Source organism: Uloborus diversus, chromosome 10 (genome assembly GCF_026930045.1).
Source record: "Uloborus diversus isolate 005 chromosome 10, Udiv.v.3.1, whole genome shotgun sequence".
NCBI lineage: Eukaryota > Metazoa > Arthropoda > Arachnida > Araneae > Uloboridae > Uloborus > Uloborus diversus.
In genome coordinates this window covers 75,771,730-75,785,426 of record NC_072740.1, presented here as the reverse complement: position 1 = coordinate 75,785,426, position 13,697 = coordinate 75,771,730, and the positions used below count along the sequence as shown (strand labels likewise).

The 13,697-nt window shown below is 34.4% G+C and overlaps 1 protein-coding gene across 1 annotated transcript in view; it reads left to right on the top strand.

Annotated features, from left to right (window-relative positions):
• Positions 1 to 13,697, top strand: part of LOC129231059 (transient receptor potential protein-like) — a 103,578-nt gene that overhangs the window by 80,709 nt on the left and 9,172 nt on the right. Inside the window, exons 9-12 of the mRNA XM_054865307.1 lie at positions 6,932 to 7,044; positions 8,261 to 8,515; positions 11,373 to 11,568; positions 13,377 to 13,538. Coding sequence (XP_054721282.1) covers positions 6,932 to 7,044; positions 8,261 to 8,515; positions 11,373 to 11,568; positions 13,377 to 13,538 — 726 coding nt within the window. The remainder of the gene's footprint in view (positions 1 to 6,931; positions 7,045 to 8,260; positions 8,516 to 11,372; positions 11,569 to 13,376; positions 13,539 to 13,697) is intronic.

Below are 13,697 nucleotides of genomic sequence, written 5' to 3'. Positions count from 1 at the left end.
TGTGATCTGCCTTTTCTTGGAATTTCGGAATTTCCACCCAATAAGCAACAAAAGCAGGGGGCAGACGGAGTGGTCAGTGCACTTGAATTCACCTTCACTCTTTTTTTACTGTTAAAACATTTCTTGATTCCAGAAATGCGGAAAAGTGGTCTCTACCCCGCGGCCAGCGAAAATCAGTACCAGTACCAATATGGATTTGCTCCCCACCTTGAGCTCGTGCTTCGGCTTTCGAGAGCGGCATTGCAGTTGAGTTCATATTCTTATTGGTTTTGCATGCGGTTTTTTGTCTAATGCGGTGGCGAATCCAGAATTTTGTTCTGGGGGCGGCTGAGGTAGTTAAAATTCTTGCTAAGGTCTCCTTATCATTACCAAAGTTTATCGATGTAAACGAAAGTGTTCTGTATCATTATCTGCTATCTAGGGGTGTTAATGACTAATGAATCTTTCTGAGTTACATTTGAAATTATCTAAAATTTGGTATTCAGTGTTAAAATTCTAAATTTTAAATGTATATTCAAAGTTTTTTCATTCGTTTAGACATATTTGTTATGCAATTTGAAGGCAAAATTTTCAATTATTATTAAGGATGCAAAACAATTACGCTGACAAGGTGATGTAAATGAAATAGAAGAAAGAAAAGCTGAAAGATGCTAAACAAATAGTGAAAAACAGCGAGAAAGAAGACAAAATTTTAAGAATTGATATTAAACACGAAAATTAAAGAGAGAGAAAGAAAGAAAAACAAGTAGCTATTCTATCTACACTTTTTTCTCCTTTCCTTCTTTCAGTGAGTAAATGTATAAATATTTGGAACAGGTAGGGAAAAAGTTCAGAAATTTGAAGGGAAATTTCGGAAAACTAACACTCCTGCATCCTGTTACTATCGCAAATTTGTGTATCAACCTTAAGAAAGAGCGAAAACAAATTAATTGATAAAGATAGAATGGATGTAGGAAATTATGTATATATTTTTTAACATTAAGATGCATAGATAGAGGGTGAAAGAATTTATTTCTGGTATGGGGGTGGCTGCAGCCTCATAGCCCCCCCCCCTGAATTCGCCTTTAGTCCAATGATCACAAAAAGAGATAATAATGAGCCAGTTTGGCATTTAAATATGAATAATACGGAAGTTGCTCCAGACATGACTGAAAAAAGGTTACTAAGATTGTTTGTACTTGTTCAAATAATGTTGAACTTGTTCGAATAATTTCAACTTTCCAAAAACTTACAGTGGCTCCCAAAAGTATTCGTACACTTACGATTTTCAATGAAATACGCCATTATCGATTCGTTAAAATTGATATTTTGGAACGGGTATTTAATTATAAGATCTATGATTTATTTTTTAACAAAACTACATGAAAATTGTTAATAACATAATAAAACTTGATTTTTAAGAAATCAATAATCAAAAAGTGCCAGAAACTTGATCTCACCAAAGTCTTCGTACACTTTGAAAAAATGTCAAAAAACTAGTATATAATCTAACTTTTTACTAAGTTATTATTTAGTAGAATATCATGCAGTATCAGCAACAGCTTTTAAACATCTGGGAATAGATTTCATTGTTTTTTTTTTCTTTCTTTCTTTCTTTCTTTTTTTTTTTTTTTTTTTTGAACAATTTCTGAGTAAGTGTTCAGCCGCACTTCGAGTCTTACTGTTTCTAATTCGTTTTCCGTTTCAATAGTGTATTTTCGTAATATATCCACCAGATATCTCCAAATTTGTTCTATTAAGTTTAAATCTGGCGATTGAGGAGATATTTCTAAGCTTAATGACAATATTTGAGGCACCAAACGCAAACGTGTGCTTCTTATCGTTATCTTGATTAAAAAAAACGAAGTTGTTTCCGATTGACAAATTTTGGGCTAATAATTTAAAATTGTTTTTAAAAATATTTCACTGAGCAGCGTGATTCATCGAAAAGTTTCAAACTTCCGAGTGCTGCACCCTCACACAAGAACACCTTCACTATCCTGATTAGCTGATCCCAACTAAGTTCTTTAGATTTAATTTTTCATTTTTTTTCTATTTACAATTATGCAACAATTTAACCCAAAACGTTGAATTTTTTTTTATTTTTAAGTAAGACGTTGTTCCAAAATGTTTTGAGCTTATTTATCATTGATTTTACGGCGGAAAACGTAAGCTTTCTGTTTTTCGCACGAACAAGAAAATTTCTGCAGGAAGAGGTCCCATTTAATCCAGGTAATCAGAGAACTTGGCGAATAATTTTAGGGGAAAATTAAACGAAAATGTTTCATTCAATTCTGCAGAAATTTTTCCATCACCCAAAGGTGTATTTTTCATCATTTCTTTTAACTGTAAATCTCCGATCACGCTTTGTTAACTTTGCATTTGACATTTTCTTACCTTGTTTTCGATCCGATTCTTGTCTATAAAGCATTTTATCAAGCACTTCACAATAGAATGGTATAAATTAACTAATTTAGTGACATTTCAAACCAATTTACGGCTACTAAAAGAGAAAAAACATCAAATTTCGAATTGTGTTTTTGGTTTATGCGCATAGCTGCTATTTTAAAATAATAAGCAGAATATTAGGGCATAAATAAACAAAAAATTAAAGCCAAATGACTTTACAGTGTGTCATCACAATGCAAAAATAATTAAAAAAACAACTTATGATAATTTTAATCATGAGTTTATTCGAAAATATTTCAGTGTGAGATGACTTTTGTGGCGTATTTTTTTCTCTGACCCTTCGTCTTTTGACAAATTTCAAAAATAAAATCTGGCAATATTTTGAAAAAAAACTTCTGGGTTTTATTCAGAATGGCATAGGAATATTGTGAAAAAAAAAGGACTTCATATTCGATTTCAGTTTCGCGTTATTTTGATTTTACTACAAAATTTCAAGGTGTACGAACATCTTTGGGAGCCACTGTATCTCATTTTAAGTTATCTGACCCCTCAGATTATACTTTAAGAAGTTATAGTTATTCTTGTTTTTTGAGCAATCACGATTGCTTATTGCTTTCATTTGACTGTTTGGATGTGCTATCATTTTATTTTCCCGCCAGCACCCTCTGCAGCACCACCGTCGACCGGCCTCACGATGCTGCTCCTCTAGCGAAAACCATCTCCAGGTAGCGTCAATGTCCTACACTAACACGCATACATACACGCACGTACAAACAAACACATACACCTACACACATACAAAAACACATACACACACACGCATACATACGGACATATATACACACACCTACACACAATTACCCACACACTCATGCCTGCACAGAGACACAAACACATATGCCTACACACACATACACATTCCCCCCTACCACAAACACTCATACACACAACTACCCACACACTCATGCCTACACACAGACACTAACACATATTCCTACACACACATACACATTCCCCGCCCCCTACCACAAACACTCATACACACAACTACCCACACACTCATACCTGCACATAGACACAAACACACACGCCTACATACACACACACACACACACTCATGATTGCGAAAAACATAATTTGAATTCCAGATGTCAAAATTCAAATTATTATTATCATCATTTTTTTTTTTTTTTTTTTTTTTTTTTTGCTTTCTCAAAATTACTATTTTTTCATCACTTCCAGATATATTTTTATGCCAAAATTGTTACCTTTCATCTATTATTGCAGAAAAAACGCCAACAATATTTTATAGTTTCTATCAAAGACTCAAAGACTTTAAACTAAAAATTTATCTCAACAATATAATATATAGTGAACAATTCATTTTAACACATATCCAACGTTCTGTTTTTCCGCCCTCCTGTTTCATCCATTCCCCTTTTTCTAGTTCTCAGAAAATAAGAAAGTCTTCTAAATGCTACGCTGTCGAAGCCTCCCCTTTCCTCCAAAATTATTACAAAGCGCCTCAAATTTTGTTTTCAAGGCTCAATTCCCTGAAAATTTCCGGAAGAGAGTCCTTTGAATGCCTTGCCCTCCAAAACATGGGAGATAATGTAATATTCCGTTTTTGGGACTTCAATTTCAAAAAAATTGCTGGACCCCTAACGCCAACAAATATGATTCACAGTCGCGTTTTTCAGCAACTACAATTTCGAAAAAATTAAGAAGAAGAAACCTCTGAACTTTTTCTGATTACATCATTGAAAAACGCTCTCTATTAGGACTTCAATCTTGAAAAATTTCCAGAGTAAAGCCCTAGTACAGCCTTTTCCCCTGCCATCATTGAAAGTTGTCTACAATTACGTTTTTAGGACTTCCAATTCGAAATATTGGGACGGAGATGTAAATCGTTCGAAAAATCGATCGAGGACAATCCTTCGAGTCATATTTTCACTAAAGGCAACAAATATGTTATATAATCGCGTTTTAAGACATTAATTTCGAAAATTTTTCAGGGAGGGTATTCGAACCTTTTCTCCCCTTAACATTATCAAAGATCACCTATAAGTTCGATTTTAGAACAAGAATTTTGAAAATTTTCCGGGAGAGACCCCGAAACACTTTTTTTTCTACGTGCTCATCTTCGAGTACTAATCGACTCCTTTTCAAAACCAGAAGTTTAATCACCTCATTCTCTCCATAAACAATTGTATATATACAATATTCAATAAGAGATGAAAGCTTCGAAGCCAATTTTTTATGGGAAAAACGTTTAAAAGCCTCCTTCCCCCCGTCACCCCCTAAAAAAAATTATTTTCTGGTTGCGCCTCTGCTTCTACCCCTTAGATTCCAGCCACTTCTTATACTGTGTCCCAGCTCCCCCTACTTCTACAAAGTTCCTACGCCTCTGGCGTTTCCTGTACTTTTAGGATAATCTAGCTTTTAATGTACTAGTTAATCACTGTGGACGATTATTAATATATTGATGCACATTGCTGTAGAATAAGTCCGAGTGTGAAAGATAATCAGTAAAAAAATATGCTGAGATGACAGGAGAGAGCTAAATTTTGGCAAAATCGAGGGTGTGAAAATCGCCTTTCCAGTTTTTCTGCGTTGTTACGGATGTTTTTTTCTTTTTTTTTCTTTATTTTCCTCCCTTTTAAATGTTGTTAGAGATTAATTTAAGAGGCATGGGAAAATCGAGTGAAAGTCCCGCATAAAATTTTTTTGCGGGAGATTTCTTTTAGAAGTGAGCGATTTTCGCGGTCTCGGGTTTACAACTTGTGCGAAAAAAAAAAGGTAAACAAGCTTGTCATTGATCATGATTTACTATTGTATTTGGTCACATTTGAGCCAAACTTTGAACTCTGAGTAATGATACCACTAATATACTTTTTGAGATTTTTTTAATTTTATATCTTTTTAGTAAAAACTTCGTAATGAAGTCCATTGAAACTAAACATCTCGTTTTTAATTTAAGTTGTCTAGCTCTTATTAAACTTTAATCGTGTTAAGGTTGAACAAATGTAACGCATTTTGACAAACTAAAGTGTTTGTTCCGAGGTATGTGAAGTTAATGATACACAAAAGGAGTACGTGACTTGGAAAAGGTTTAGAACCCCAGTTTTATATGACAAAAGTTGTAAAACAATTGTTCTAGTTTTTCTCGAGAAAATTGAGCAAATCTGAATTTTTGAAAGTTTCCGGATTCATTTGGGTATATAGTGTAGTTCTTGGCATCTGTACAAACTCTGTTGCTAGTCTCGCATCAGAATCTTATGCGTGACTACCGCTGAAATCTAGCAGAGTTAATATCCTTGTTGTAAACCAACGACATTTTTAGAGCTAAATTTCGCTAAAAAAAAAAGAGAAGAAATGAACTCCATTCTGCAACGATTGACTGTAGCACCAAACGATCTCTACCTCCATAATTTAAACATGGTACTGAAGAAGAGAGACAGTGTCCGGTACCTTGCATCCATTTATAATACAAATCAATATTTGTAAGGATCAGAGGCTGCACAAATTCAGGTCTGGATCAAAAATGATAAATGCTCTTCACTGTGAAAAAATTCCGAAACGTTACTAAGTATGTCCGTGTAACGTTTCGGGATTTCAATGATTTTTATCCACTTTCTGGAAAAATCAAGTATTGTTAAAAAAAATTCCTGAATTGCTACATGTTGTACGAATGCACACTTCTCAGTGTTGTGAAAAATATTTTTAGCTCCCAGTTTAAAGATTGACTGAGCGAATTTGTAAAGTGTATCAGCTTCACTTCGATTACGGTCCGTCCAGGCCGATTAAGCTCCCACAGGGAGCGAATAAATCCATGGACTACGTAGCTTTGTAAGAATTGTAGGCATGTAAAATTCTTGGCATTGCTTTCAATTCTGTCTTTGCTTTGGCCATGGTTGGTTTTCTGCTTTTGGAACTTCCGTGATAAATAGAAATGTACCAAGCTCTTTTATTATACCTACCTAATTTTACTCAAAAGTTTCAGAGCCACGACTACCTTTAAATGGGAAGATTTCTGAATTTTTCAGAAAGACTCAACGCTAATTTCAGGAAGGTTACTGACTTTTAGTGGAAAATGTTCCTGGTTTTTGCAAGATATATTACTGGCAGAAATTGGGCACATCAGCTGCCCATTATTTTCCAGGAACCTTTCTGAATCGTTTTTACAATGTTCAAGGCCCTAACCCAGCTGGAAAACCATCTATCTCTGTACTAGGTTCGAAGGAAACAAACTGAGGTGATATGAGTCAAGTACCCAGAGCTCATAGTAATTACTAACGACTGACCGTTAAAGATGCGGCCCCCTGTATTGAATAAGCACGTACTTCATACTAACTCCATGGGTATTTGCGGTGACGAGCCTGTAGAATCCTCCGATTTCAAGTTTGTTGTGCAAACCATATACTCACTGCCTTACAGAAATACTTGAAAATGAGATTAAAATTGTTGTGTGGGATGCTTTATTCCATGTTGATACAGATGTATAGTTCTTGAAATACATGGTAAAATAATTCTCTAATTTCAGGTTAGAAGAGAAATTGCTTCTGGTTTAAACGCTTACATCCCCAGAGAGACATGGGATCCTTATGATCCAATGCTGATATCGGAGGGAATATTTGGAGCTGCAAACATTTTTAGGTCATAACATTTGTTTTTTACTTTTCCCTTTTTCATTGAATTTTGTTACCCCCCACCCGAGGTGATACAGGCAAGCATTAAGATCTCGCATGATGTTTTAAGTCATCTCGTTCCACAATAACTGTAAATGCGCCACTTGTTCGATCAAACTCGCAGATTCCAACTTATCGTTTCAATTACTCCCAGATCCGCTCGATCAGTGCCAAATTAGGGGATCAAGCAGGCCAGAGAAGTTGATAATCAAGTGGAAGAACATTTATAACACCCTTGCTGTGTGTCCGGTTGAAAACGGCTCCTAGAAGCATTGCCACTAGGATCAACACACGTTGAAGCATGTCATGAAGTATCACTAGGCTGTCACGGTGTTGTGGATCAGTATACAGGTGACCGTGTATCGTATGCGATGGCACCCCATAACAACACCAAAGCTGAAGGCGCGGTATGCTGTTAAAAAGCAAAGGAGCAAAGGCACTGTTGGGGCGTTCACGACGTGGCCTCCACACAAGTACAGGAGTATCATCATTACCCAAGTTCAATCTGGATTCATCTTTGAAGACCATCTGGTTCCATTTGGTTGCAATCCATTCCTGTCGAACGCGACACTACTCCAATGGAGCCGACAGAGTGGAAGCCCAGTGTCACCCTCACTATTGATCATCAACACTCGACAACCCGGCGGTAAGCGCATGACATACTTCAATCACATGTGTTGGTCCTCATGACAGTACCTCATTAGACATTTTTCAAAAAGACAACGCCCTGTCGCACACAGCAAGGGTGTCATGGGACTACCTCCACCAAATTATTACCTTCTCTGGCCTGCTTGATCCCCCGATTTATCACTATTCAAGCATATCTGGGAGCAGTTGACACGGTAAGCTGGACAACCTGCGAGTTCAATCGAATTCGCGGCGCGTTTACAGTAACTGTGGAACGAGATGACGCAGGACACGTACGAGACTTTCATTGCTTAATGCTCACCTGTATCACCTCGTGTATCTACTCTAGAGGTGTTTCAGCAGGGTACAAAATCCTCAATTCATTTGAGATTATTCTAACATTAAATGATCATTTTACTTTCATTTTGTAATCCATTTCTTATATCAATGTTCTACTTGAGTAAGGAAAATTTCGTTTCATCCTGATAACTCTTTCTTATTGTGCAAATTTTTGTGTACTTGTATATTTAATACTTATGCTCATTTCTTTTGAAAAGCATTTTGAAGTTGGTTCACATATTCTCGGTTAATCCTCACCTTGGGCCTCTGCAAATATCCCTCGGTCGCATGGTGTTCGACATTATTAAATTTTTCTTCATTTATACGTTGGTGCTCTTTGCTTTTGGATGTGGGATGAATCAGCTACTCTGGTACTATGCTGATATAGACAAGGAGCTCTGTTATAGCGGGCCTAATGGCGAAGAAAATCCTGATTACGAACAATCCTGTTTGATATGGAGAAGATTTGCGAAGTAAGTATCAGAATTTACACTGATATCTAATGTAGTGACATTTTTAAACTAAACTGCAAAATTAAATACAATTACCTGAAAACGCTTCTGCCTGGCCCTTTCTCCCTTCTACATGGACAAGATTTCGTAAAGGGAAGCTCTATTGAGCTGCTACTCTACAGCTTAGCTATTATAAAGGCGTAATGAAAATTAACATCAATCAAATTTTTTTTATTGATTCTCCGCTTAATTGTGTATAATAAAGAGTCAATGTTTAGTATTCCATAAGTCCTTTATAAAAGGCTTTTAAAATGTTTTGGAATATGAATTATAATTTAGATGTCCCAGCTTCAAATCATTAGGACCTGAAATGTGATTTAAAATAGGGCTGAAAAGCAAAAACAATGTAAAATATCGGTTATATTATATCTTTAAAAATAATTATGTAGCAATTCAACTTTTACTCTTACAGAATAGCCTATAAAAGTTGAGTTTTACTCTTGTCCTAATATTTCTATGGCTCATTCTGTTCTCTGCGTTACAACAGTTTCTAAAGTGAAATATGAAATAACATTCACTGTAAAAACAATCTTGAAACTTTTCTGGAAAATAATGAACTCCTATTGTGTCTAATTTCTACCAAGAACATAACAAGCAAAAAACAGGAAACTTTCCCTAAGTTAATAACATTCTTGAAATTAAAATGGAATCTTTGTAAAGAAGTGGAAATCTTTCCCAATCAAAGCCAGCCATGTTTCTGAAACTTTGTATATAGAAATAACTTGGCACCTTCCTAATTTACCAGGTCACGCCCTAAGACAAATATGGTCGAAGCTAAGACATAATTCAGATCAATGCCTTTAAAAGTACAATATCCAGATGCTGCATTTCGCCCTTGATTGCGCTCAGTCTACTCAGAGGGGCCATAACAAAGTTGAAGAAGAAACACCTAATAGGAAATCTGAATATATACAGTTTTACACTGGTAACTAAAAAAGTTTTTCATGACAGTCTGAAACAGGCATTCACGGAACTTGCGATTCCGGAAACTTTTTCTCAGAAAAACTAATTTTTCACAGGAAACTGGTGTAAATCCTTGAAATCCCTAAATGTTACTCGAAAGTAATCAATGACATTTCGAATTTTAGTGTTGAATCTAGTAACTTTTTTAACAAGTATTAAATATAACTCCTATGCCATGTTAGCCACTTTGAATTCTGTCATTTTGTTTACAGAATTCAAAGTGGCTAACATGGTATAGAAGTTATATTCTCTTGGTGAATCTTATTCTTTTTTTGCTCATTAATTTGAATTGTTGAATGTTGACTTGTATTAGTGAATTTTTAAAAAGTTTTTGTCCTTGACATTGCAAACTGAGTAACGGTTTTAGAATCATTATTGCATTCTATGATTGTTCTATAGCTGTAACTTTTTATTATGATTATAACTTTTTTTATGGCCTCCACTCGATTACAAATGGGTCAAAATATTTAAAACTCTTCATAAATTACTTTTGTGCAAAACATTTATACTTTATTATGACAATTAATTGGAAAATAAATAAAAATAACATGAATATTTGACAGAAATTATTAAAATTGTCAAACAAAATCCAAAAGTGCCGTACTAATTGTGCTACTTTTTTTTGTGCTACTTTTGGGAGAAGAACCCTTGAATAAAATATTTTGATACAGTTGAAAATATAAAAAGAAAAATTTCAAGTAGTATTTACTAGTCCAGACAAATTTCTGAGTAACTCCATCAATTATCGAAGGGAGTGGGGATATAGAAATCGATATTAGGAAGCCTCAGTTTTAATCAAAATTACGAAACATTGAGTTAGTATTCATGACATCGTAAATCGATCTCTTCAAGAGGTTTTCAAGGGCAAGGTGTAAATTTTATGATACTTGTTTTTAGTTCAATGTTATGTGAAGAGAGTGTTCGTCCATCGTGTTACCTACCTTTCATTAACCCATTACGAGTAGTTATGAATTCATGATCTGCTCTTAAATTAAGTACCGTTAGAAATATAGCTAGAAGTTTTTTTTCTTCAAGGTGTGAAAATACTCCTCAAAACTTTTAAAAGAGCACGATCAATATACAAGAAGAGTGAAAATCATAATAGTGATCATTAGAAAAAAAAATAACTTGAACTTTGACATCTTGAATTCAAATTATGTTTTTCGCAATCACGAGTGCGTGTATGTATGTTGGCGTGTGTGTTTGTGTGTGGGGGGATGTGTGTGTGGGTAGTTGTGTGTATGTGTTTGTGTGTGTAGACGTATGTGTGTGTAAGTGTGTGTGTGTGTAGGTGTAGGCAAGTAAGTGACGCAACCTGGAGACGGGTTTCGCTAGAGGAGCAGCATCGTGAGGCGGTCGACCGACGGTGGTGCTGCAGAGGGAGGCGGGGAAAAAATAAAATCATAGGAATTCAAAACTGTCAAATGAGAACAATAAGCAATCGTGATTGCTCAAAAAAAAGAGAGAATGGAAAGGAAAAGAAAAACATGCTATCTAAAGATTAACTAGAAGCTGGCACGAGAAAAAAAGATGTATACCTAACGGTTGATTTTCAACGGTTAGAATGTCTGATATTTTATGTTTAAAAAAAATCAAAAAAAGCATGTGTATTACTTTAAAAAATTTCGATTGTATTTTACCCCAACATCCACAATGCTAATTCTTTTTATTTAAAATACAATGCTTCAAAATACGCTTGAGAAAATTTTTGAGGCGTTTTTACGATTTTCAATTCGTGAAATACGCTTGTAGAGTCGTTAAAAATATTTATGAGTACTGACACCAGAAAGTAGCTTCATTATAATTCATTACAATGTGCATGTTTCACTTATTTATTCATTTATTTATTTTTCAGTTTGTTCGAAACATCTCAAAGTTTATTTTGGGCAAGTTTTGGGTTAGTTGAACTGGAAAACTTCGAGCTTTCTGGCATCAAAAGTTATACTCGATTCTGGAGTTTGTTGATGTTTGGTTGCTATTCAGTAATAAATGTTGTGGTACTTTTAAATCTACTTATTGCAATGATGAGCAATTCTTACAACATAATATCTGTAAGTTTACTGTGTTTTTTTTTTTCTTTCAAATTTGTTACTATTAATTTGAAAAGAAATTGATGATGTGAAATGTGCCAAAAACTGCATAAGGTATATTAGTTTTTTTTTTTTTGCAAACTAAATAGGTTTATCACTAATAAGGAGATACATTCTTGGTAATTATGTTTTGACGAACGTTCTCCAATGAAGGAGGGTTTGAGAATATTCTTCTAGAACTCAGTTGCCATAGCATGACATATTTTGGATAACAATGAGTAATTTAAAAAAATAAATAAATGTAGGAAATAAGGTAAATGAATATAAGTTTTAAGAATAAGCATTATATCATGACCTCAGTGAATTATTTTTTAAAAAGCTGTCTGAAAGTTTTTTTTTTTTTTTTGGAAAAAATCTATTCAATCAGTTAAAATCAGTTTTGAGAAACTCTTTATTTAAAGAAGAGAAATAGTTTTTGCATTAACATGTTGTTAAAATTCAAGCAGTAAAGTTTTCTACAATATTACAAAGATTAAGCTGTAAATTAGAATATTGTTTCTCATAAACCTGATGAAGATGTTTAAAAAAAAGCAATTAAGTTGATATTTTCAGAGATATTTTATTCCAGAATGACATTAAACTTAAAACAAATTGTTGAGCAATCAAAGTTTCCAGTGCCGGCTGGTGGCGTGATGGTAAGGCGTTGACCTTCTACGCCATGGACCCGGGTTCTGGCATGCCTGAGGTGGTCAGTCGGTGGATTTTTGAGATGCAGAAAATCATCAGCGCCTATGTCATATGATTATGTGGCATGTAAAAGATCCCTTGGGTATTCGTTTGGCTTAGAAATCCCTTATCAAAATAAAAAAAAACCTTGTGTAGTTTCGCATCAAAGAGAGCCCAGGTGCCTCCATCTGGTGGAAACTGGGCATCAAAATCTACTTGTGAAATGCATCAACGTCTTAATGGTGGTAGATGAAAAACTGATGCCTTGTCGGAGAGCGCACTAGTTCTGGTTATGGCCTCTTACACAGCTCCATTGGAAACTAAAAAAAGTTTCCAGTTACTAGCAGTATAATATTCTAAAACAAAACAAGGTCAATGTTCGCGTTTGGATGTAAGGCCCACTGCGCAAAAACGTCATAATCTGCTGAAACGAATTCTGACGGACAACATAACCGCGCGAATGATTGACGACAAAATAAAGCCAAAAAAGATTTCACTTGGTTCTGCTTCTAAATTATTTAAATAATATATACAAAAATCAAACTAATGTCGAAAATATTTTTTCCAGTTGATTTTTTATGTCATTAATATAATTAATGATATGTCATTAATATAATTAATGACATAAAAATTCATTAAGAAATGAAAATATAGTTATGATTCTAATTCTAACGATTCGACGGATAATGAGCTTGAGATCGAGCCGTCAATCGCGATCGACGAGTTGCCGATCACTGCTATAGGTCATAGTATGTTGATGGTTAAATTCCTTTGGGCCCTTTTTTATGACTTTTCTTATGATTTATCTCTTTCATAATGACTCTTATGACTTTTTACTTTCATGATCATGTTTTTCATCCAAAATGAAGATGTAATGTCGCTTCCAAAGCAAGTGTTTCAAATATCTATTCGGTTAACATATCCTTCAAAGCAAATTCTACAAAATACATTTATTTATTTCTTTTTAGTTTAATTAATGATATTGTTAAAGTCTGATTCTTTAACATTATTTAGTACTGTTAAAGAATCAGACTTTAACAGATATTGTTTTAAAATTTGAATGCGATGCAATCATTAAGATTTCAATTCAAATTTCTTACAAGGAACGTTCTGATGTTGAGTGGAAATTTGCTCGTAGTAAACTTTGGATGAGTTACTTTGAAGATGGATCAACTGTTCCCCCACCATTTAATATATTTCCTTCGATTAAATTTTTGTGCCGGTGCTCTAGCTGTTTAACAAAACCCAAGTCACTATCAATTAAAGTAAGTATATTTTTTAAGTGTTATTGTTTGACAAACATTACAAAAGACTGAGTTATTTTTGAAAAAAAAAATTCGCAATTAATAAAACGTAAAAACAACTTAGCTCATGCCCAATTAAAAGTTAGCAACTGTTTCTTGGCTTCAAATGCCATTAATTAA